This window comes from Juglans microcarpa x Juglans regia, chromosome 1S (genome assembly GCF_004785595.1).
Source record: "Juglans microcarpa x Juglans regia isolate MS1-56 chromosome 1S, Jm3101_v1.0, whole genome shotgun sequence".
In the NCBI taxonomy this organism is placed as follows: Eukaryota; Viridiplantae; Streptophyta; class Magnoliopsida; order Fagales; family Juglandaceae; genus Juglans; species Juglans microcarpa x Juglans regia.
In genome coordinates, this window is record NC_054595.1 from 28,192,258 (window position 1) to 28,217,243 (window position 24,986).

Below are 24,986 nucleotides of genomic sequence, written 5' to 3' on the forward strand. Positions count from 1 at the left end.
GCCGTTTTGTCTCTTGAAAAAGGTGGTTTTAAAATGTCGATGCCACAACATCGGGCTCTCAATATAATTAGGTTGCATGGTGGTTGACGGAACGTTATCAAGCGCATCCACAGGTAGCAAATGGCGACCACAAAATTGCTTTCAGAATTTCTAATGCTCAGATGAGATGGAAAACACATCATCTGGATGATTTCCGGGACTACATCTGTGAGAATTTCTGTAATCCTATTATACGAATGGGAAACATGATACTCGGTAATGCTCGCAGATTCAAATCCTGCTTTTATATAAATCAAGAGGAGATCTGTTAGCCGTACAAATAAAATCCTATTTTCACATGGTTTGGCTAAAGCTCAAATCCTCCAACCAAAAGTAACCAGATTTCAAACGAGAGAAAATGGTTATTTATTACCCAACAAACATGGGACATGAGAATTTTCCGGGATTCAGCTGAAATGAGACTAGTTGGTAGAATCAGAAGACGTAATCAATAACCCCAGTAATCATTACGGATTTCATCATCAAACTTCTTCTTCAACTCAGGATGCTTCTCAAAGTACTCATTTGCGGTCATGGTGCTAATCTTTTTCTGTCATAAATGAAAAGCTGTGAGAAGTGATAAAAATTTTGGGAGACTGAAGATGTAAAGAGTAGTTGTTTTCTATCACCTTCATCTCTTGTACTTCGACAATTTCCTTTTCCAAACGATCAGACTCCTTTAAGGATTTCTCTTCTGCTTCTTTCAATTCCACCAACTTTATGTAAAGTCAAATACAAACATATCAGATGCTAATATCAAGATAGAGGTAGGGAGGAAGAGGGCGTAAAGCAATTGATCTTGAGTAAGTTCTCACCAGTGCATCGAATTTTGGCTTGTACTGAGGAGTGACTGTGTCTACATACTTGGGGATTTCTATGCCTGCAAGTTACAAACAATTGAGATGGGGAAAACATGGATAAGCATAAACTCTAGAAAAGTGAAAACCAACTAAAAAAACAACAATAAAAGTAATTCCCAACAGAGACATGGACTAAGAAATTAAGAATGGACTAGTAAAAGCACTAAAACTCATTATCCCGTGATTGGCATTTGAAACGATAAATAAAGAATTGTACAAGTTAGTAATCAAATTCCTGCTGCCCATAATATATTCATAGGTAAACATGCTCCACATTCAGCAAATCCCTCAAGAAAAAAACTTGTCAAATGGTAAGCCTAGAAGTCCCTCGAGTGTGTCACGCTGATAATGGTTTACTCGGCACAAAGTTGCGATAATGAATCATACTACTTGATCCCGCTAATAAAAAATTCAATTGTGTTCAAGAGTTCTTGGCTAATCTGGCAACGATAATGAAGTATTAGAACATATTTCCCGATCAAAAAAAGTATTAGAACATATTTCCTAAATTATCCTTTCCATACACAAGCATAAGCTGCTTTTAGAGTTAGTTTGAACTTGGAATACAAGAATTCTCATTTACTTTCCTTTCTTACCCTTTTCTTTCTCTTCCTTTAGTTTTCCTCCCTAACCCCAAGGGGTTGGCCCAAGTTGTGAAGGCCTTGGTCTTGGGATATCACTCCCTTCAAGGTCCAAGGTTCAACATCTCATGGGTGCAAACAATTCTTTGAGGCCACACCCCCTGGTGAAAAGCCAGAGATTTAATCAGTTCCATGTACAGAAACTTCCGAGGATGCGGTGCACGGGACCGGAGTTTACTCTGCAGGGATGGGTCTGAAGGGCCCTGCCTTGAAGAGGTTCCCCGACATAATAATAATTAAAAAAAAAAAAAAAAAATTTCCTCCCTAGTGCAGCACATGAAGGAATTAAGCAAGTGCACTTAAGCAACAAGTAAATAGCACAAGGACATTGAGTGAGAGCATGCCACCTAGAATAAATGGTGTTGAGATATGCTAGCCGAATGAAGGGTTAATAAACAAAAATAAATGAAAGAAATGGTTAGGTACTGAATAGACTACTAGGTACCAGAGTTTTTGTTTTAATAAGTACTAGGTACCAGAATTAGCAACCTAAGGCCTTGTTTGCATTCAAAACCCACCTCAACTCATCTCATTTCATCATTACAACTTTTCCAAATTCCCATACAAAATATAATAAACAATTCAACTTTTTCAAATACTAAAACAACTTTCCCAAATTTCCACACAAAATATAATAAATAATTCAACTTTCATTCTACCATTCACAAACCATCTCAACTCATCTCTAAATCCAAACCACTCCAATGTACCATCTAATGACATAAGAACATAAAGTAGAATCGTCTGACCACAAAGATGCAGAAATCGTGATTGTACAAGGACCCTAAGGATGATGCAACTATAATAACATAAAGTAACCACACAAAACTAATATATATTGCCAGCGCATTCACCAGTGAGTTAGAAAACATACTGTCATAAGCCTCTTTGTACATATCCACCAAGCGAGACCCAATTCCTTTTCTGTAATATTCCCAATCTATGGGCTCTGGTTCCTGCACAAAGATAAATCATTCATTCAAGATCAACAGCTAGTAAGGTCAAAAGGCAATCTAATTAATTACTACTCATTATCGATCTCCATGAAGCCATTTTATGTTATCTAAAGCCACACATAAAACGCTCCTTTGAGCTCCTACATGCCATACTCTCCAAGCATGCTACTCATTTGAAACATGGAGAGCATTAGAAGGATCAAATCATAGTATATTATTGTAGCTCCTAGCTAAATAAAACAAATGCATTAGTCTAAAGCTAATATTTTTGTTTTCTTTGATATCAAACAATAGCAAAAAAATTTTGTTCCAAAAACTATCATTCCTTTCTTAACCTACATTCCTAACGAACCAAAGAAAACATTAAATTGAAAAAATAAAAATAACCTACATTTTTAGCTCTATTTCCCCGAACTGAATTTCACAAAACAGTAGCCAATGAAAGATTATCCCTCTTTCATTTTCTACCACAAACCACAGATAGTAACAGAAGTAATTAAAATACAGAAATACAGAAGAGACCCGTCCAACGAAAATCAACGAACAAAACCCCAACTGACGAAAATCCAAGTCTTTCAACACGACAATTCTGAGCAAGCTCCGATGCATAACAAATAAAAAAACATTAAAATAAAAAAGAAATCAATTTAGAAATGGAAAAGATCCAGCAAAATTACAGAGGCACCCGTAATAGATAAGAGGGGGTTGGTGGTGGTGTTTGGACCTGGCTGAACTTGGTCTGGAGGGTGGAGTTGACCTCATCAAAGGCGCGGCGAAGAGTTGCGAACTCTTTCCGAGCCTCATCGGTGACCAGAAGCCTCGCCATCCCTTCCCAGTCTATGGTTCTCGATGCCTTCAGTGCCACATCGGCAACTTTCTTTCCCGCTCCGCTCATTTTCCCGGAAAACCTATGTGCTCAAGAGACCGAATGTACTGCCAGATGCTTAATCGCTCATGGTGATGCCCTTTTCTTGGTGCCGGTGGTGCAATGGTTGTGCTCTATTTTGGGTCTGGCTAAGAAGGTGGGTCTTGGCCCATTTTGGATCGAGTCCGGACAAATAAATAAATTCCCACATCAGAGGTTTGAAAAGCGCGACCCAACGTTGAGCTTCTGGTCCTTAAATGAATGCAAGGATCCAGCGAAGATAGCACTGGGACTTGGGCCCATGACTACTGGCTGAACTCTCTTCCCTACATGGGCTCGCGTAATAAACTATTGCTCTTTACGTATAAAAATAGAGGAAATTATAAAATTAAAATCTTCAATAGTTTTAGTATAAAACGATAATTTAGGATGTAAATTAATGGTTTTTAGCAGTTTAATGCATAAATTAAATAAATTTTTAATATATATAAGCCGGTTAGAGTCTTATATATGTTCTAAAAGTAATTTATTTGTAAATCTATTTATTTTAATACTCAACACAGCACTAACGTTAGAAAAACATATCAGTTAGCATAAAAAAGTATTGATATTTTAATATTTTTATAACCATAATGAGTCTTACAACAAGTAGTCTGCTGATCATACACTTAATTACTTATAATATATATATATATATATATAAACACACACACAATGGAAGATCTAAATATTTATTATTATTGAATGTAGAAAATTAATTGAAACAAATAAATGAAAACAAGAGGCATTTGCTGAATTCAGTTAGTCGATCGCTTTCTAAACTAATCCCAACCTAATAGAAAGTGACCCAACATGCAGCTTCATAATTATATTATAAGTTGACATGATCAGCTCCATGCACCTATAAAAACATTATGTGGGACATTAATTAATAGTGTTACATTTGCACCAAAGATGCCTATAAACTAAAATTGACCTAGAAATTAAAATGATTGCCAATATTTAGCCTAATTAATCATTCCGACCATACAAAAGTCAAGCCCCTCAGAAGCTACCTAGCTAGCACAACACGTACGATTGGCTTCTCAACCTTTAATGGGTCAAATATCTATATGCATTATATTAATCACAAGATGAAGCTTATAGCTAGCACATGCATTCAACTTCAAGCATCGAGTATTATTCTCTCAAAAAGAATAACGTCGTACATCGTTCTTCTCTTGTCTCTGGCTAGCTTGAATAACCAGCCAGCTAGCTGGTCTTAATATAAAGCCGACAACCCAAAAGTCTCTTTCTTATTAAACATGAATCCCAAATTAGACTTGCCCAGTAAGTACCATGCATTATTAATGTAGGGAAAACACTCTTCCAACCATGCTTTTTCTCATGAGATTGACTGAGAATTATCTCACTACTCGAGGTAATATTCTCCTTATGAAACCATTTCCTTCGTTGGATGAAATCTATTATTTGATTATTCAAGAAGAGCGTCAGCGTGGATTCTCTCATACCTCTTTGTTGAATCAAGAGAACATTGTGATGCTAGCTTCTCAAGCACATTCACTTTTTGAATCGGATGTTGCTGTTATATCGAGGAAGAATTTTCATTCTACTAGTAAGAGAGAATCTCTTCACTGCACACATTGTAACCGAAAGGGCCATACTCGGGACAAGTGTTTCGAGCTTCATGGTTATCACCCGGGCTGGGTGTCAAAGAAGAAAAATTCTGTTGATTCTAAATCTGGATTTCACCGATCATCTATTAATCAAGTGTCTACTTCTCTAAAGGCAAATTCAGTTCCTAATTTTGGTCAAGTTTTTTCTCAAGAGCAACTTCAATAGCTTCTCAATGCTCTGCAAACTCAGCTTAGACCAGATTCACCTCTAGGTATTTCTTCTCAATTCAATCCACCACAACCTACCAGCTATGCCAATATGACAAGTAGTTTATCTCCTCTTTATTTTGTTAGTTCTGCAATAGCTCATTGTCTTAATTCCATTTCTTTTACACACCTTCATTCCCCAAAAACTTGTATTGTTGACAATGGAGCTACAGACCATATAGTCTGTTCTCTTTCTCTATTTTTTTCACCTCCTACTCCTGTTAATGTTACTGTTAGCCTACCAAATGGTCAATTTGTTCATGTATCTCATATAGGATCAGTCATGCTATCGGCAACATTAACCTTACAACATGTTTTGTATGTCCCTTCATTCACTTTCAATCTAATTTTTATGCATAAACTCACCTCAGATTCAAATATTGCCATGATATTCTTGATTGATAAATGTTTGCTTCAGGACCTACTTGCTTGGAAAACAATTGGAGTGGTTGATCAAAAGAATGGACTATATTTGCTGAATTCCAGCTCTCATTCATGTTTTGTATTTCAACCTTTATCTTTACTTTCTTTCAACTCTGTTTCTTCTTCAATTTCTACAAATAAACTTGCCTTGTGGCATAGCAAATTAGGACACATGTCTTTGTCCAGAATGCGTATGTTACATGATGTACTTTCTGATGTCAATTTTCATCATAATAATGATCAATGTCAGATCTGTCCCTTAGCTAAGTAGCATAGACCTTCTTTTCCCATTAGTTCTATTAAATCTACCATTCCTTTTGAGCTTATTCATTGCGATCTTTGGGGTCCATTTTGTGTTCATACTAATAATGGTCAACACTATTTTTTAACAATAGTTGATGATTTCACTTGCTGTACTTGACTTTATTTGCTAAAATTCAAGTTCCAAACTGGCAATACACTTGAGTGCTTCTTGGCTATGGTTGAAACATAATTTGTATCCTTCGTTCTAATAATGGCACAGAATTTAATCTATCTAATCTCTTGTCTTCTAAGGGAATCATACATCAACATAGCTGTCCATATACTCCACAACAAAATGGAATACCTGAAAGAAAACACCAGCATCTATTGAATGTTGCTAAAGTGTTGAGATTCCAACATCCCTTTATCTTACTGGGGTGATTGTATCATGACAGCTACATACTTAATCAATAGATCTCCCTCTCATTTACTCAACAATAAGTCTTCTTATGAGTTTTTGTTTTCCAAGAAACCTTCCTATTCTCACTTAAAGGTATTCAGATATCTATGTTTTGCTACCAATATATCTCCTCACAAAGCCAAGTTTGATACTCGTGCTAAGAAATGTGTATTTCTTGGTTATCCATATGGTACCAAGGGTTATAAACTCTTAGATCTAGACACTCAAACTATCTTTGTCTCTCATGATGTTGTTTTTCATGAGAATTCATTTCCTTTTCCAAATCTAACTCCTAATTCTATTTCTCACTCAGACTTTGTTCTTCGTACTTGTGTCAATGCATTGATCATTCTCCATCAGTTGATGTACTTTTTTCCCTACCAGCTTCTAGTGACATCAGTCCAGAACATTATGATCTGATTGATGTTCCTCCTAGAAGATCTTCTCGTACCAAACATCCTCTATCTTATTTGCAGGATTATCATTGCAAAATGGTTCATACTTTTGATCAAACTTCACTGCCTTCGGGTTCTATACAGCAACATCCTGGTACAACATTTGATCTCTCAAAGTTCAAATTTGATCTCACAAATTATCATTGCAAATTGCTTCCAATGGTATGTCATATGTTGCTCAAGTGAAGTCTTATCTTCACGATCAATTCAAAATCAAGGACTTGGGTCAACTTAAGTATTTCTTGGGTTTAGAAATAGCACGTACTATATCTGGAATTTCTGTATCTCAACGCAAATATGTTCTTGAAGTCTTAGAGGATAGTGGTTATCTTGGTTGCAAACCTGTCTAGTTCCCTATGGATTCCAAGCTTAAGTTGACAAAAGCTGATGTTGATGTTTTAGAAGATCATTCTCGGTATCGAAGACTCATTGGTTGATTATTATATCTCACAATAACTCGTCCAGACTTGTCATATTCGGTTCATTCCCTAGCACAGTTTATGGACAAGCCTTGCAAATCCCATTTAGATGCTGTCTACCGAGTTCTTCGATATGTAAAAGGAACTCCTGCACAAGGATTGTATTTTCCAACATCATCTTCTACTCAAATTAGAGGTTTTTCTGACTCTGATTGGGCTGCTTGTGTTGACAGTAGAAGATCCATTACAGGGTTTTGCCTTTACCTTGGTGATTCATTGCTTTCTTGGGGATCTAAGAAACAAACTACAGTGTCCAAAAGCTCTGTTGAAGAATAGTACCACGCCTTAGCATCAACTAGCTGTGAAGTCATATGGTTATTACAGCTTCTTCATGACTTACGAATTTCTCATTCTTCACCTGCCTCTCTATATTGTGATAGTAAATCTGCTCTTTCATTAGCTGCAAACCCAGTTCATCATGCTCACACAAAGCATGTTAAAATTGATTGTTATTTTATACGAGAACAACAAAACAAAATGTGTTATCAAGACCTTTTATGTTATTTCAGCTCACCAATTGGTAGACATTTTCACCAAGGCCATCGAGAAAGCTCAGTTCCAGTTTCTTCTATCCAAGTTGGACATTCATAATCTTCATGCTCCACCTTGAGGGAGAGTATTAGAGCTAACCAGCCTAGCTGGCAAAACAAACTTATAAGTTACAGTTTTGTTTTACAGTTAGCTTAGTTTAGTTGGCTCTTGATTTAGTTGGTAAATAAGTAAGAGCCTCATTGTAATTATATAGTATCGAATTTCATTTTGTGAAATATTATTTTTCTTGAATAATGATTAGGAAGTTTTCTCCCAATTTCTACTTGTTCTGAGTTTCTACATATCGTCCTCGTGGAGAATCTTATACAGAGTCGACCAAGAGTCACAAGAGGCACTAATTAAGTTTTCGTTCAAACATGCATGCATGGTGTATGGTGTTGTCGGAAAACCGTTATGATCTGATCAAGAGAGAATATATAAATGAATCATGCATTCTTATTTCTAAAAGCTTGCGAATGTTAATAATGTGAATTTGGTTGACCATCTTATATATGAAATCGTGTCAATCTGGAACTGCATGCATGCTTTTAGCGCGCAGTACTGTGTGGAAGCCTGAATTAAATTCAAATCGCGTGTATCTACAATGGCGGTTTTTTAAATAACCTAGTACTGTACGTCGCTGGTTTCGTCGTGATCAATAATTAACAATTGCTGTTGTAACTGGTATCCAATATAAGTAAGATGCGTAACCTTACTCCAAATTAAAGTTTTTGGTGATCGTCCAGTTACTGCATGCATGCAGCCTCTTTAATGTTCATGGCTACGCAGGTTCGAGAAAAAAGTTGAAAACTTGATGTAATTTCATAGCTTGGCAAAGCAACAGAACTACTTGATCTGATCTCCGACTCCGACAACTATGGGTCAAGTACGCGGTAATATATGTGACCGGCCGACAGCAATCCTTGCATGCATGCGTGGTTGTGAATAACATGTAAGCTAGCTACCGGCCAATAGATCATCAGGCCCTAGTTAGCACCTAATACATAATTCACTCATGTGGAAACTGACCTTGGGGCAAAAATAGAAAATGTGGAAAGAAAATAATTAATGATTAATAGTCATGATGTGAATGCAACCGAACTAACCATTATATACAGGCCGTGGGTAAAAATATATAAGTTAACTCCATGCATGCATGCATGCAGACCTTTTAATATCAGACAAGTTTTAGCGACGTACAGTACTATATAATTATTAATGATCAATCACTTCACTTCTAATGTTCCAAAGGACTAATTACACTTCACGTTTCCTCTGTAAATCATTGACTATAATTAAGCAGCTAGCGGCCTATGATCCACATATAAATATATATATACATATATTAATTACCATATAAATTAAAGTTCGATATATGGTTGGGGATGAGGATCAAACTTGAGAAAAAGGGAGGGGAGCCTAGCTAGGACTGTTCATATAGGCTAGGCTAACCTAGTCAGGGTTCCGGCCCGGGTTTGAAACTAGGATTCTCGGGCCAGAATTAAGATGAAATGCCAATTCTAGAGCCAGTGGAGAGTGGGGCTAGGAAATATATATACAGAGGAGTAATGTTATATATCTCATTTTTATTTTACTTGACACACTCATTATCATTGGATAAGAATAATCCAATAGTACTAATAAGTGTGACTTTGGATCATCCCCAACCATATTTATTTAGGCAGGTAAATAAATTTTTCCTACATAGATGGAGTTATTACCAATAGCAATATTTGATCATGACCTTGACATTTCAACGTCACAGCTCTATTTTTGGCGGATATGATAAGGGTTAATTTGTCTTATTAATCCTGTCTTTAGCTGCGTGACTTTGGATCGAACTGTCTTTATTTTTTCCTAATATATATCAATCCTGCAATTTTTTCCTTTGCATGGTTACCTGTAAATTATCTTATGCTCGGATGTGCATGTATGGTATATAAAATGTACGCACGTACGTACGCTTTGTTGCTCACAAATCATGTACATGAAGTATTCTCAGGACAATCTAGAAGAAATATTCGGTACTACTCATAAGCATTAATTTCCGAAGATAAAATTAGTTCTTTGATTCAAGAATTAGAACAGAGATCATGCACTAAGATCATTAATTAGGATGTCCTTATAAATTCCTAATTATTTCCTTAAAGTTTTGCTCTATTTTTTTTTCTCTCTCTCTCTCAAGTACTCCTTAATTTTAATTGTACGTAAGACAGAAACTACTCATGGTAGGTAAAAGGTTTCCCTTGTCAATAATGACGACATGAGGTCTAGTGCAGAAACATCATCATGATCTATACCATAACAAATTAGTAAATTACTTTATTGCAAATATTCTCTAATTCATATATATGTTCGATCTTGATCACGATCGCGCATCCCGGCTGGACCCCACCTGCTGGAAAGGTGACCGAAAATTTTCATTCCGCTGTTGATGCATGATCGATGATGATCATGTCCAAAGAGGTTCCCAAGCCAAGGCCAAATTGTTATCCTCTAAAAGACTTCCTGTATCAACAGATGGTATAACTTGTAATTGCTCATTTATAACGCCGTTGTAACACTGATCCTGAGATTTTGTCATTTCCATGCAAATCAAGGCAACCAAATTGGCTTGCTGGTATTGCATGTTGACGAGCTCAGCTTGCGCCTTTGCCAATTGTGCTTGAAGCTCGCTAACTTGTTTTTGAAGTTGACAAATTGCACCAGCACAACCGTAGACTGGGTCTCGAATCCTGGCATTTGCTTCATAAACCATGCTGCTCACTGCATCTGCTCTCTGGGACTCCGGAATTTCCTGATAATTTTTGTTTGTGAGATGGGAGATCGAAATAATTACCATGATGCTTGGAAGCCTGATGACCGTAATATTGCAAGAAGTCACATTATTAAGTACTTACTGATCAGAGCAATAGCAAAAATTTATAACAAAAACCGATCTTGAGATCAGTATGAATCATGCATGAGATATCAATAGATATATACCAGATAACTCGGCTAATTTTTTAATTGGTTCATGTATTTTTTGTATGTACTGATCAGTGATATTGATGGGACGAGAATGGCCGGGGGCAGTTTTTTTTTTGGAGTGAATTTTTCGTACTATGATGGTCTTGATTTGCAGTAGGATGCAAGCATGTCCCACTCGGGGTGGACTTTGAAACGTTTGAGTCCATCATGTGCAGCTTACGAGTAGAACGGGTTCGATATGATTGTCTATAATAGTAGAAAAATCATAGCTCTATTACCTAACTTTGACCGACCTCCTAAAGTTATATCTCTGTGGGTGTATGTGTGTGAAACTCTCCAATATGCCATTAATTACACGATAGCCAATATATATTAAGGATAAATTAATTAATGGATCGAAGTTAGAACCGGACCATGAGTTGGGATTGTCCCAAATTCCCAATTCAAAGGGTTCTAAAGTTAAATCTATTAATTAAGTTGATTTCCATGATTTCACTTCATGGTCGTTTTAAGATAAAGCTTGCATGACGTACTATAAAAGAAACACTCTGTAATTTGCTTTATTTGTAGAAGACCCACTAGGAGATTGAAAAATAACCATATACACATTTGTATATATATTAGATATAAAAGAATTGTATATTAATATATGCGCGCACATGATCAGTTGACCTTAATTACTTTATGGGGAGAGAGAGAGAGAGAGAGAGAGGAGAGAAAATAACAAAACCTGCAAAAATTTGATGATGTTGCTCGCTCCAAAGACCCTGTGAGCAATGGTGAACTTAAGTGGATGAGTTGGAGGAAAGTATGGAGCTAAAACACATTTCTCCCCACAGCGGCGGCGAAGGATCTTGCAGGCGGCACATGGGCTGAGAACAACAGGCGGAGGAGAGGGAGGAATTTCAGTATTAGGAGAAGAAAAGTGCTGTACCGAAGATGATGGAAAAAACGGAGAAGATTTAGAAGGTGGAGACAAGCTTGGAGAGGATTGGGGAGGTGAAAGAGAAGAAGATGGAGACCTAGAGAATGGAGGGGGGACAGTTGTTGGTGTTGGTTGTGGTGTCATAGCTTTGCCCTTGTATTCCATTTTTTCGGGAGAGAGAGAAGAGTGAGAGTTTTTTGCATTACAGAGCAGAAAGCACTGAGTTATATATAGGAGGAAAGGCTCAGGAAAAAAGAGTGTTGTCACTTGTCAGGAAAAAAGAGTGGTGTCGATCGAAGTTCATGTGTAAGGTATCATGTGATAAGATGCCCTTCACTCTCGTACATTTCTGCGGCGAAAACTTTAAATTCTATTTTAGTTTTCTATTTTCATTTTATTGGAAAGAAAATATTTTTAGACTGGTAAAATATTTATATGACATAATTTAATTTAAAAAATAAACTTTAAAATTTAAATTTTACAAATTAAATCTTACTATTTAAATAATTATGTAGATCATAATGTCATGTTCTACACATAAGTTTGAGAATAAAATTAGTAATTATTTCTTACTATTCCAAAAACTATTCATCATTATTCAAAACAAGAAAATAAATTGATGAAGAGACGTTAATATTCTAAAAATTAATAGTACTCTACTGTGAGGCTTGAAAAATAGAAAATCGAGTAATGACCGATTCAATTAATAAGACGATTCAAAATTGAATCGGTAATTTCAATATTGATAAAAAAATATTAAAAAAACATATATATCATGTAAAAAAAAGGTATAATATATAAATTAATTTACTATTTTTAATAAAAATATTATATGAATTTAAATAGTTTCAATAAATATGTAATTTATGTATTTAACCTCAATTGTCCACGTTTTGTGCCTCATATATGAAGAAGATAAAGACAATTCAGTTATAAGCACATGGCTAATGTAATATTTTTATATGCACAACCACAAATTGAATATAAAATACTTATTCATCTCCTAATTTTTTGTTCAACTAAAAAAATAAAGAACTATATCTTTTATCTTTTAATTTTTCTGAAATTCTTATTGAATACAATGATAAAAAAAGTTAATATATGTTTAGTTCTATCATATTCATTTTTAGATTTATACCTAACATTAATCATATATAATGGACACGCATACATGCACGTACGTTATCTGATCAATATATGCATGTCTTATAAAATGAAAAACCTCGGGCATCTGTATTCTTCTTGCATGTTGCCCGAGATCATCAAAACCCACGGTGCATGCATCATGCATGGCATATATTTCACATTCTGGCCATTAATATATATATATATATATACATATATATATATATATATATATAGACACACACCGCACGTAGCTTTTTATCATTGGCTATCATTCAAATTCCTAAGTATAAGGTACTATCCATTATGTCTCAAGTTACACTACTCATGATCATGTGTGTCATGGCCAGCAGTACATGATCTTGCATGCATGCTGGTCATACGCCGCCTAATTAATTAATTAATACAATCGATATTTGGCTCGAAAGGGGACTAGCTTTAATTGCTTAATTTCAAACCCATCAATCAAATTAATTAAGATAAGAGATCAACGGTAGTACTAATTTCTTTATTAATTTGTATCTTATCATTTCGTTTTAACGAATTTCACAAATCAACTTATATATATATATATATATATATTATAAAAAGTCATATTATAATAACATCCCGTGAAATATCATGTGTTTATAAATGATAAAATTCAAAATATATATATATATCAATAAAAATGAGAGATTTCATATATACATATATAATTGATCGAGTAACGTACATTGACGAATAGATTTAGAGATGAGTTGAGATAATTTTAGATGATTTGAATAAATATTATTAGAATATTATTTTTTAATATTATTATTGTTTTGAGATTTAAAAAAATTGAATTGTTTATTATATTTTATGTGAAAATTTAGAAAAGTTATAATAATGAGATAAGATGAGTTGATGTGAGTTTTCAATCCAATTAAACCGGGGTAAGTAGGTGTCAAACCCTAGCTTATATCTAGTATTGTTTAGTTGTTCTAGAAGATCAATGCATGCCACCTCCATGGCTAACTTGATATAATATTTTCATTAAATATATACTTATATGTATATAATTGGATGCCGCCACATATATTCTTTCTTATTTTGGATCAGTTTTGTGTATGCCACCTCAAATGCGACAGCCTATATATATCTTGTAGTTATTAATATTAATCGGCCACCATATTTTTACTATTAATTAAAGGCATGCAACGACTAGCTAGGTAGCGAGCTGGGTGGGGCACCATGTTCGGTGAGAGACCGCTAGGCTCGTGGATGGCAAGAATATTACGAGAGAGGGTGCCATTGTGCTAAAAGTCCCGAAGAATGCGACATCTAAAAGAGACTTTTGGACGTTGTTAATTTCCTGATCAACTTGGAAAAAATAGGCCGTCCTTTTAACACGGCTTCATGTGGTGGAATATTTCGCTGAAAAACAAATTAGGCCATAATTTCATGTTTAAGTCCACACGCAAAAGCCTATAATAGCTAGGAAAAATGTTGGTATAATGTGAAATATTAAGGGCTTTTCTAATTAAGAAGGTAATTGCGAAAAAGAAGGTTAACATTAATATATATATAGAACTAAAATTTTGTTGATTTTAATTAGATTATTTAATATTTGAAGCCCCAGACTCTACTCTCTACTCTAGTAGCTAGCTAATGGAGTTCTTCCTATCAATAACCATGATTATATATATATATATATATAGAGTAAAATTCTATACATTATACTATCATCTCACTTTTATTCTATTAAGTAAAATGTGATATATTTATCACTATTAAATAATCATTTATTGTATTTTTTTATCATCTAATAATAATAAATATGATACATATTACTTAATATAATTAAAATAAAATGATAATATAGTATATATCATAACTCAATATATATATATATATATATATATATGTGTGTGTCGATCGATCGGGAAATGTCAAAGAGTTGCACAGTGAAAGTAGTTCTGGGGGCCCCTCTCATGACTCACAACAAAATCATGCAAACATTTGGATTATATGAAGTGCCTAACAATAGATCATTATATACAGTTAAAGTACTATCGGTATTAATTATATATATAAGTTGTGATCTCTTTTTCAACAAATTATAACTTTCGCAGGAAAAACATCAATTAAGGCCGGAGTCTTTTGCGTGTGGACTTAAACATGTTCGAAGAAATTAGGCATGCAAGAAAAAGTGAACACCATTAATTATTTAGCTAAAAAAGTGGGTTAATGCGATTATTCGATCCCATAGAAGTGACAAGTGACATGGCATGACAGCATTTTACATCCATCGAATAAATACTAATCCAAGTTCATACTCATAATCGAAGTTTACTCGATCGATCAGTTTCTTTTATATAATATATATATATATATATAAATATATATATATATATATATATATATATATATACATATATTTAGTGCTGAATCGGCCAGCTTCCACTACTAACTTCTACACTTTGTTGGACTTTTGATCGATCTAATAAAGATGGAATTAAAGGAGTTTTATATTTATAATTAATAACGAAGATACAAGCCGATTTATTTTTTTATATTTATAGTTAAAGGAGTTTTATACTCTTCATCTTTTCTCTATTTTATTTTATTTTATTTTATATATATATATATATTTTTTTTTTTATGGATAAGTATGGAAGAAAGTCGATTTGCTGCTCTTTGACATCCAACGAGCACCACGCACCCTACTGTAGGTTTTCCAAGATGCCAATCCTTCAAATATGCGAGAAATTTCACCAAACGGCACTACGCGTGAGCCATCCACGCGGTCTAAAGTGGACGCGTGAAATCCAAGCGGTTGAGGGTGCTCAATCTTCTGCCGCCACGCGCGACTTTTCTGAGTCCAGGGCCACCAATTACTTTAGACCTGATTGATCACCATACTCCTAGGGTGGCACATGACTGTCACGCGCCATCACAGTCACTGTGTTTATTTTCTCCAAAATTGAAAATGCGGTTCTATATCTTTCCAAAATGTAATTCATTTTTTTCATATATCTTTAATTTCTGTTATGTCTTTTGTTTTAGAAAAATAAAAATAAAAGACACACAATCTCTTGGACTTTTTTCCATAAATGTGTCTATTGGACTTTTGTCTATAGAGTGTGTCCTCTACTCTGTCTTAGATAGAGTATGGGATTTGTAAACTTTATCTTGGACAAAATTGTGCTATCTCTCAAACGGTGGCCTGTAGAAGTTTGCAACATGGACTAAACCATTAACAGTTGTGTAATGTGTACTTGGAAGCTATTAATATAATAATTGACTTGTTATGTATATTTCAGATTAAAATTATAATATCCGATATTAATAAATACAATATGTTTTATAAAATAATAATAATAATAATAATAATAACAGCAGAGCATAACTCAATGACCCGGCCGGCCTGAGAAAAATTAAACATCGATCCGTACACATGGCAGTACGTTCTGTTTGACAAAATTAGGCATCAATTTGTGTACGTGTCCATGATCAGGAAGCTTCTAAACTAATTAAATAATTTTATATGCAAAGACAAATAGGCCGAAAGATGTATATAATTCCACGCTGTTTGACTTCTTGTACGCAGATCAACAGTACGGCCCATAAGATTTAAAGGATTAATGGAATCTCTATAAATTAAAATAAAGAACAAGAAGATTTCCCCAACTGGTCGGCCTCTATGTATAACTTCTTGATTAACGATTAAATGGTACTAATCTGTGCACCCAATAATTAAAATAGGTGCATAATATGTATCAACATCACGTATACTATGCTGATCATTACTTGTTAGGAAATTAGCTAGATGACCAGCTGCAGACACATTAATTCCACTCTACGTTTATGCTTTAGATCAAAAAGTACTATTCTTAGAAGATTACGCATGTACCAATTTAATTTGCACAACTAGTACTGGGATATAAAATATAATCCAAAATGATTTGGACATTATCAGATTTTCATGGATTAATTAAAATAAATAAATAAAAATAAAGATCTTCGATCGTGCAGTTTTGCAAATTACGTACGTACGGGCCTCCATTAATTAAGTATATATTTAAAGATAAATAATATTTACAATTATAAAAAAAGAGCGTAACGTTTTTGCAATTTATAATTATATTAAACATTACTCATATTTGACAGACATGGCACAGCTAGCTAGGGACTACACGCAATTACTGTTGGACTTTATGTACGTTTTACGAACTGGTTTCCCACACGTACGGTTTCGTTCTTCTTTCTGTCTGTGAAAATACATATATAGTCGTAAAGTTTGGCTTGAACAATGGAGTCAAGTTGATCATCAAAGCTAAACTGCCAGATCGAGTCAAGTAAAGAAATGTGTGAGAGTTGAACAAGTAGCGCTGGCCTTGGAAAAAGGCAAACCCGGCCAAGCTAGGCTGCATCCCAAAAGCTGTTAAATGGTTCAACGCGCGCCCGCCTGTCATTAGTCAGCCTAAGCTAGCTTTTAATTTCTTTCCGATCGAAACACGTGAGTTGCTTTCTTTGCTGGCTGACTGACTTCATTAATTATCTCATTTGGCAGCATTCCTTTTTGTGAATATTAAGGACGGAATGGTGTTTAGTAGGCCTGAGCAAAAAGCCCAATAGGCCGAGGAATCCGTACAGCTCAAGTAGTTCCAACTTGATAAAGTCGGGCTAACATAATAATCGGTTTCAAAACTATCGAACCCGATGAATGTCGGTGGAACCCGTCTATCAAAACCTAGCCCCTGCCCCCTGGTCTTCTCCTTGCCAGAGAAAGAGTCGATGGAACTGGAGGCCGAGTTTGGTCCCTTAGGTCCCTGATCGAGTCGTCCTCGAGTTCGACCTCCTTGACCTCTTCCTCGTCCCCTTCAAGTACTTGGCTCATATACCCCACGCTGTAACTCTCGACAGCTTTGGTAATCAGGATCCGCGTAAAGAGCTGGGGGTGAACTTGAGTCATGGTCTCGAGGGTTCTAATGGTTTTGGAGGGCCGAATTCGCCCCTCGACCCAACCTGGAATGATATTGGAGTTGCCGGAGGGTTTGGAACCTGATGGAGGGTCTGGCGATTCGGTAATGGAGAGACTGAGAGTGGTGAGAGGTCTGTTGCCGTAGGACTGTGGCCTGTCGAGTTCCTGGGCAAGCGAACAGTGGAGATCGAAGAAGAAGAAGGAAAAAAAAAAGAGCAACCCACTGTCCGGTTTTCGACCCGACCCGTAATATGCTGGTCGGGTCGGGTCCAAATCAACCATCGATGGATCGGGTTGCAGCCCTAGTGTTTAGCATGGATTATAATTAGTCAAAAAAGTAATAATATTAACTAAAGCAAGCTTTACGTGCTAATTAGCTCATAGCCCCATGCATAAGACTAAATTGTTATGAACTTTGAGACCAAAAGAAACGTTGCATATTGGAATTAATTAGCAGATCTAGAATGAAGCCAAATTGTCAAGAACATTATTCCAAAACGAAGATAAATGCCATGTTCTTAATATAATATATATATATATATATATAATATATGATGCTATATATATATATATATATATATATATATATTCGAAAAAGAAAAATGCGAAGTCTAGCTTTGCTAAAACTTGTGAATGCAGGGGTAGGATTGCAACTAATTCTCACCATACATCAACTCAAAAAATGGAGATACAACTTGTAAGGATCATATGACATCCTCGTGGCTTCATGCTGCTAGAGATTTCGATCGGTCTTTGTGGGCTTCAAGAAAGCCAGCTCTGATTCAAACACCTGCAGCCCTTTTAGTTTATATAATTTGATAAAAGAAATGCACATCACCCACTAATTATTAATTAAGAAGGGAAATCATGAGGAAGAAATTAAGAATATTTAAAACCAAGCTGGAGCACTACGTACGAATTGATATTCGATATATACATAGATGTTAAAATACAGCTCACGAGTCAAGCAAACCCCAACTAGTTACATTAATTAATTAATATCATCATTAATCGAGAATAAAAAGGAAAAGAAAAAGGTACGTAGGTCATGATAATGGTACTAGATCTTATTGGAGACACTGATATATATATATATATATATATATATATATATATATATATATATTGAGATGGAAAGGGAGCTTAAAATTAAATTAATTTATATATAAATGAAATTATGTTATGCTAACAGTCAAGTGGTGGAGAGTGTGATTTTCACGTTAACTAGCAAACACATGATGTATTTCGTATATAAATGATAAATTATTGACAATTAGATCAGAAGACTAAGAATAACGTGGATTGTGGGTCCTAAGCTCATCCCTTTTTTTCTAAGATATTAGGCGAAATGAAAATGAAATCTAAGAATTTTTATCTGCCCGAAATAGACGTTAGCCTTCTCCAACGAGTCTTACGCCGGCTTCTGTTCACTAATGTGTCTCACAGCCATCTTTTCAGTTTAGATGAAGACACTAAAGTAGGACAAAAGAGTCAGGTCCTCAAGTTCTGCTTCCACAAAACATGGCGAGTCCTTTTCATGTAGGCCAGACAAAATTAAGAAGAAATATGAGAAGAGTGGTTTTGTTTTAAATAACGATATTTCAATTTTATTGATAAATTTTCACTTGTGACAGAAGAATACTTGGTATAAAAAGAGCAAGAGAGTTACAATAGAAATCCCAAAACCAAGTTTTTAGGAAAAAATATTATTGGGAGATACATCTGAATGTATATTACTAAAAACTAGAAAAAGAAAACATTACAAATTAATATCGGAAACTAGGAATAACGCCATGGTCTAAAGCAAAAAGACCAAATCATATGCTTGGGGAGTTCAAAAATAGAGGAAAAACTTATTGTGCGGTCTGTGCTGATCCAAATGAAGCGTTCTCTTCTAAACATAATTAATACTAAAAGGAAAGGCATTTTTGAAATGTAAATTGTAAAATAGCATCCCAAATATCAATATAAATCCAAAGGGGCTGAGAATTATTACTAAACCATTTCACAATAAGAAAAGAATATGTTTCTACAATGAGGTTCCGAATATTAAGCTGGTAGCGTAAAGTATGCCTGATCATTAAACCTAACAATTCTGCAAAAATGTTAGTACTCATACCAAGATAACAGGAAAAACTATTAATACTGGAACAGTTATAAGATTGAACAAGTCCATATAACATTTAGAAACACCATCAATGTTGAACTTAAGGGACCCTCTAGAAGGGGGCAACCAATTGACAAGTAAATATCTCTTAGTTCGGATGATAGAAAGGGGAAAGCGAAGATTAGCAATGACGGAAGCATTGGAAAATGAAGTAAGAGTTTGAGGCTTGATGAAGGAGTTAAGGCCTCTAATCCATTATTGATCTTATGGATGACGGTGGATGGATGAGTATTAAGAGTCCTCAAAACGAGCTTTGTTTTTGGCTAACCAAATCTCCCAAAAGAATAGAGAATGTAGTAGATGTGCAAGTAAATGGAATTGACACGTGTCTCTAAAAAAAGACCACCACTGAGAGGTATTATTTTTCCAATTGTGAGATGCAATATTGGTGAAGCCAAAAACATTAGAAAAATGATGTCAAACCTCTTTAGAAAGAGTATAATTAGAGAGAACGTGATCATAGTTTTCCACGTGACCATCCACACAATTATTACACTTAGAAACCATATGAATTTCACAATGATGGATCCTATAGATCTATAGAAGAAGCTAAGAAGATTCAAATCCAGATAAGAAGTTAAGAATAAACAAGGAGCATATAGATCTACTCTTCTTCTGCATGAGAACAAACATATTTAAAGGAGATCACGACTTCTTTCCATAAATGAGTTGCCTTTGTGTTAGGAAGATACAATATAGTATACTATTAATTCTTGGATATAACTTCAATACATATTTAAAACAAAAATTCTTCTCATTAACTACTATTGACTACACCATACCCCACACTCTATGAAAAGTTATACGTGTAGAGTGTGAGAGTGAATAGTAGATGATGCATAACAACTCTCCATTTAAATTACTCCTTAGCCGGATACAAACAAAGTTAGTTAGATTTACAAAGTTAGTTACAATATTACTTTTAATTACCTGTGCAAGTGTGAGAATTTTTATTTAACATACTCCTCCCATCAAGTACGATGGAATTAAGTACTTAAGACAACCAGTTATCAGATGATGACAATGCATTAATAAAATACGTTGATGAGCCTCTGATATGCTCTTTCGCCTCTTGAATCAGCGCGTCCACCAAATTAAATATGGATGATTTATTTTCAGTGAAACCGTCCATTCTTCATAAATGGGCATTGAATCCTAGTTGTATGAAAAGTTCTACTCATCATCTTTACATTATATATCACACATAATTTTTTAATTTTTAATTTTTTTTCTCTTATCAAATGTGTGATGTATGAATAATGAATAGAATAATTCAATTAGTTTAGAAAGAATAAAACTAAAAATAATTATAAAAATAATTTTTTAATTTTTAATTTTTTTCTCTTATCAAATGTGTGGTGTATGAATAATGAATAGAACAATTCAATTAGTTTAGAAAAAATAAAATAAAAAAAAATTATAAAAAAAAATGCAGTGTGTGAAGATGATGAGTAGCAAAACTCTAGTTCTATTTGATCCCTTGTACACAACTTACTAATATGTTCTTAATAAGCAATAGAACTTGAATCAGAATTTCATGATTTACCACATCTTGCACCTAAAATTGTTCATTTGGGCCGAGTTTTTTCCCAGCATGGTCTAAAACCTAATCGGGTTTCGATTATAGTTTCCTGCCCTGGTCAAACCTGGGCTGAAGCCTGGATTTCAAAACTCGGACATGTCGTGTCCAAGCTAGGAATGAAACTTGGGTTTCAGATTTATATAAATAAAAATCTTCAGTCGTAACTTTAAAAAAAATAATTTTTTACATGCATTTAGTTAAAAAGATAATTAGTTGTTTATAATTTTATTTATTTTTGACATAAAATTTAGTTTTTTATTTTAATATATTTTTATTATTATAGACAATGTTTAATGCATTAGTATTATGATTTTCAACATGACTACTTGAAAAAACTTTAAAAAAATATAAGCTTTTATATATAAAAGAAAAATAAGCTTTTCAACAACATTTTTTCTTGAAACAATTGTAATAAAATATAGACTTTTAGATTAAAAAAAATATGATTTTTAACATTTTTTTTTCTTGAAAATAATTTAATAACATGTAGGAGCGTTGTTTCGAAGATACAGAACGCTTGTCGGGAGGTGTTTGAGATTTTTACCGTACGTTATTTCTCTTGGCACCTTCCACGTACAATCATTTATATAACTATATTTTAAATAAAAAATATTTTTATAAAATAATTTATAAAAATAACATCATTTTATATAAATATATTTAATTTAAAACACAATTAAAAAAAAAGTGCATCGTTACTTTTTAAAATTAAAAAAAAACATTTATATTATCTGACAAGAATAAATATAGATAAAAATAATTGTTAGGAATAACCATTTTACATATATGATGTGACATCATCTAGACCACACATCTTCTAAATTTAAAATTAAAAAATTAAAAATTAAAAACAGCTATATAGTGAATATAAAATATACATTACTACAATAACTACTCTTTAGCGTTACACATCTGGCAAAATAAACTTGGAAACGATAAAGTATTTTTCTTTCGCAAAAAGATTTATAAGTATCCAATCCAAACGGACCTCTATCTACGATATAACACAGCACACCACCATACCTTTGGCTAGGGTTTCACCAGCCGGCACTTCCCATCCGCTTCCAGCTCCTGATCCCTTTGCTACAGTCGATTAACCTCTTGCTCATCCACCATGGGGTAAGTATTTTTCCCTTACTTTCAGTAATTCTTGTCGTCGAAGCTTCTCGACAATCTATCAATAATCTGTCGGATATGATCTGTTTTTTTCTGGGACAAGTTTTTAGGGTGCTCATTTCGTTTAGGTTTTAGGCATTCAGTGAATTGAAATATGGAGTATGTCGCTTTTAATTTTCGTTCAAAGTAACGGGAAGATTCTTTAGAATTTTCATCTCTGTTTTTCGATTTTTTAATTGAACATTGCATGTTTCGATGCTTCATATGCTGAGTTTCTCGAGTATACCAGATATTCGTGTTAGGCTTTTAATTGGGATCGAACTTATTCACGATGGATTTTGAAGTACTATAGGTTTCTAGTTAATCCGTGAAAGTTGAAAGTTTCTCTTATTTTTATTTTTGAATGATTCTATAGGGCCTGCATTAAATTAGATGCCCATATCTTAACGTTGTCATTGAAATGCTTGGCTCAGCAATAGAAACATTATAAATTGAGTTTAGTAAGATCAAGAGGCATATTAAGAGTAACAGCTGAAAATTTTGAATTTGGATTTGTGCTTCTTATGTTGATGTAGTGCTTTGATGATCAATGAATTTCTGATTTTAGCAAGAAAATATGTTTGTTTACGCAGGAAGACTCGTGGAATGGGAGCTGGTCGTAAGCTCAAGTCCCACCGTAGAAGGCAGAGGTGGGCTGACAAGTCATATAAGAAGTCCCACCTGGGAAATGAGTGGAAAAAACCATTTGCTGGATCCTCCCATGCAAAGGGCATTGTTCTAGAAAAGATGTGATATTACCTTTTCTGCATTTTTCTTGTTTTATGAATGTTATCTGGGGATGATATCAACTCACCATGGGTCTAACATATAATGATTGCTGGATGCAGTGGCATTGAGGCTAAGCAGCCAAACTCTGCTATTAGAAAATGTGCCCGTGTTCAGCTGATCAAAAATGGGAAAAAGATCGCTGCTTTTGTACCTAATGATGGTTGCTTAAACTATATTGAGGAGAACGTAAGTATGAGAAGTTGCAGAAGTCCCACCCCCCCCCCCCCCCCCCCCCCCCCCCCCCCCCCCCCCCCCCCCCCCCCCCCCCCCCCCCCCCAAAAAAAAAAAGGGAAAGTTTTGACATCCAAAGTCATACAATGTTGTATAACTTTGATGTCATACAAATCTTCCTAGGTTGAAATAACTTTTGACGCTTAAAAGTAACAAAAACAATAAGTTCGTGCGAGCTTTTTTCTTGTTGACATCTTGGACTTCACAAAGACGTGCACATCAAGGGTTTAGAAAGTGTTTTCTGCAAAAAAAACATTGTGTGTGTTTTCTGCAAAATTAAGGATGGAATGTTGTTACTTTCGCTTTTCTGTATGCTTGGCCTTGATAAATTGCCGGTGTGGTTGGTGCAGGACGAGGTGTTGATTGCAGGATTTGGGCGGAAGGGACATGCTGTGGGTGATATCCCTGGAGTCAGATTCAAGGTTGTGAAGGTATCTGGTGTGTCTCTGCTGGCTCTCTTCAAGGAGAAAAAGGAAAAGCCAAGGTCTTAGGTTCTGTGTCCTTCCGTGTGCTCCCATTTATTTTATTTCATATTTTTGTTCCATGATGCCTTTTATTTAGAGGATACTTGTAGCAACTATTGGGTGAGAGCGAACTTTCTACGCGAAATCTTATCATTGCATTAGAACATGTTTCTGTCAAAAAAAAAAAAAAAATGATAATTTTGGAAATTGTGCGTTGAATATTTTTTACTATGCTCTTTATTCGGTTCTGTGACGGTTAACTTGGGATGATTTGTCATCAAGTTTTGTTCCCTATTAGGGCATTATAATGACAGAAATGATTTAACTACAAAATCTCACGAAAATAAATCTATAAATTGACATGATTTGATGGAATACGATAATTGAGGAATACATTAACAGTTAACGTTGGTTTCAAACTTCAATGCTCTTGCCTTGGATATCAAGGAAAAAAACAAAAAAATACAAAATACAAGAGGATGGCGTGATCGTTTTGATGTTCGTCTATCATGGTAACATCTAATGCCCATTGAGGAGGCTCTTTAGAAAAGAGAGTTAAGACGGCCGGAAGTCGTTGAGGCATGAATTATCCATCCAACTCCACCGAAGGAGATTCAAAATGATACTAAAATGATAAATGTGGTTAAGGGAGATGAGTCTCATGGCCTGTATATAAGCTCAAAAGCTTGCCCTGTATTATCAATGGAGCAATTCTCTTATCGCCACGAGATGAGTCTCATGTCGTGTATATAAGCTCAAAAGCTTGCCTATGTATCAATGGAGCAATTCTCTTCT

The 24,986-nt window shown here is 34.7% G+C and overlaps 3 protein-coding genes across 3 annotated transcripts; 1 reads left to right on the forward strand and 2 right to left on the reverse strand.

Annotated features, from left to right (window-relative positions):
- Positions 1-249: 249 nt before the first annotated feature.
- Positions 250-3,489, reverse strand: LOC121246307 (ATP synthase subunit d, mitochondrial-like). Its single transcript, XM_041144421.1, has 5 exons — positions 3,221-3,489; positions 2,415-2,496; positions 855-919; positions 669-755; positions 250-589 (listed from the first exon to the last, which is right to left on the reverse strand). The coding sequence occupies exons 1-5, from the start codon at positions 3,389-3,391 to the stop codon at positions 488-490; spliced, it is 507 nt and encodes a 168-aa protein (XP_041000355.1). The 5' UTR covers positions 3,392-3,489; the 3' UTR covers positions 250-487.
- Positions 3,490-9,898: 6,409 nt separating this feature from the next.
- LOC121246308 (LOB domain-containing protein 1-like) lies at positions 9,899-11,986 on the reverse strand. Its single transcript, XM_041144422.1, has 2 exons — positions 11,536-11,986; positions 9,899-10,632 (listed from the first exon to the last, which is right to left on the reverse strand). The coding sequence occupies exons 1-2, from the start codon at positions 11,893-11,895 to the stop codon at positions 10,288-10,290; spliced, it is 705 nt and encodes a 234-aa protein (XP_041000356.1). The 5' UTR covers positions 11,896-11,986; the 3' UTR covers positions 9,899-10,287.
- Positions 11,987-22,487: 10,501 nt separating this feature from the next.
- LOC121246309 (40S ribosomal protein S23) lies at positions 22,488-24,398 on the forward strand. The gene is made up of 4 exons (XM_041144423.1): positions 22,488-22,671; positions 23,301-23,456; positions 23,556-23,682; positions 24,078-24,398. Exons 1-4 carry the CDS (start codon positions 22,667-22,669, stop codon positions 24,216-24,218), a joined length of 429 nt encoding a protein of 142 aa, XP_041000357.1. The 5' UTR covers positions 22,488-22,666; the 3' UTR covers positions 24,219-24,398.
- The last annotated feature ends 588 nt before the right edge of the window (positions 24,399-24,986 follow it).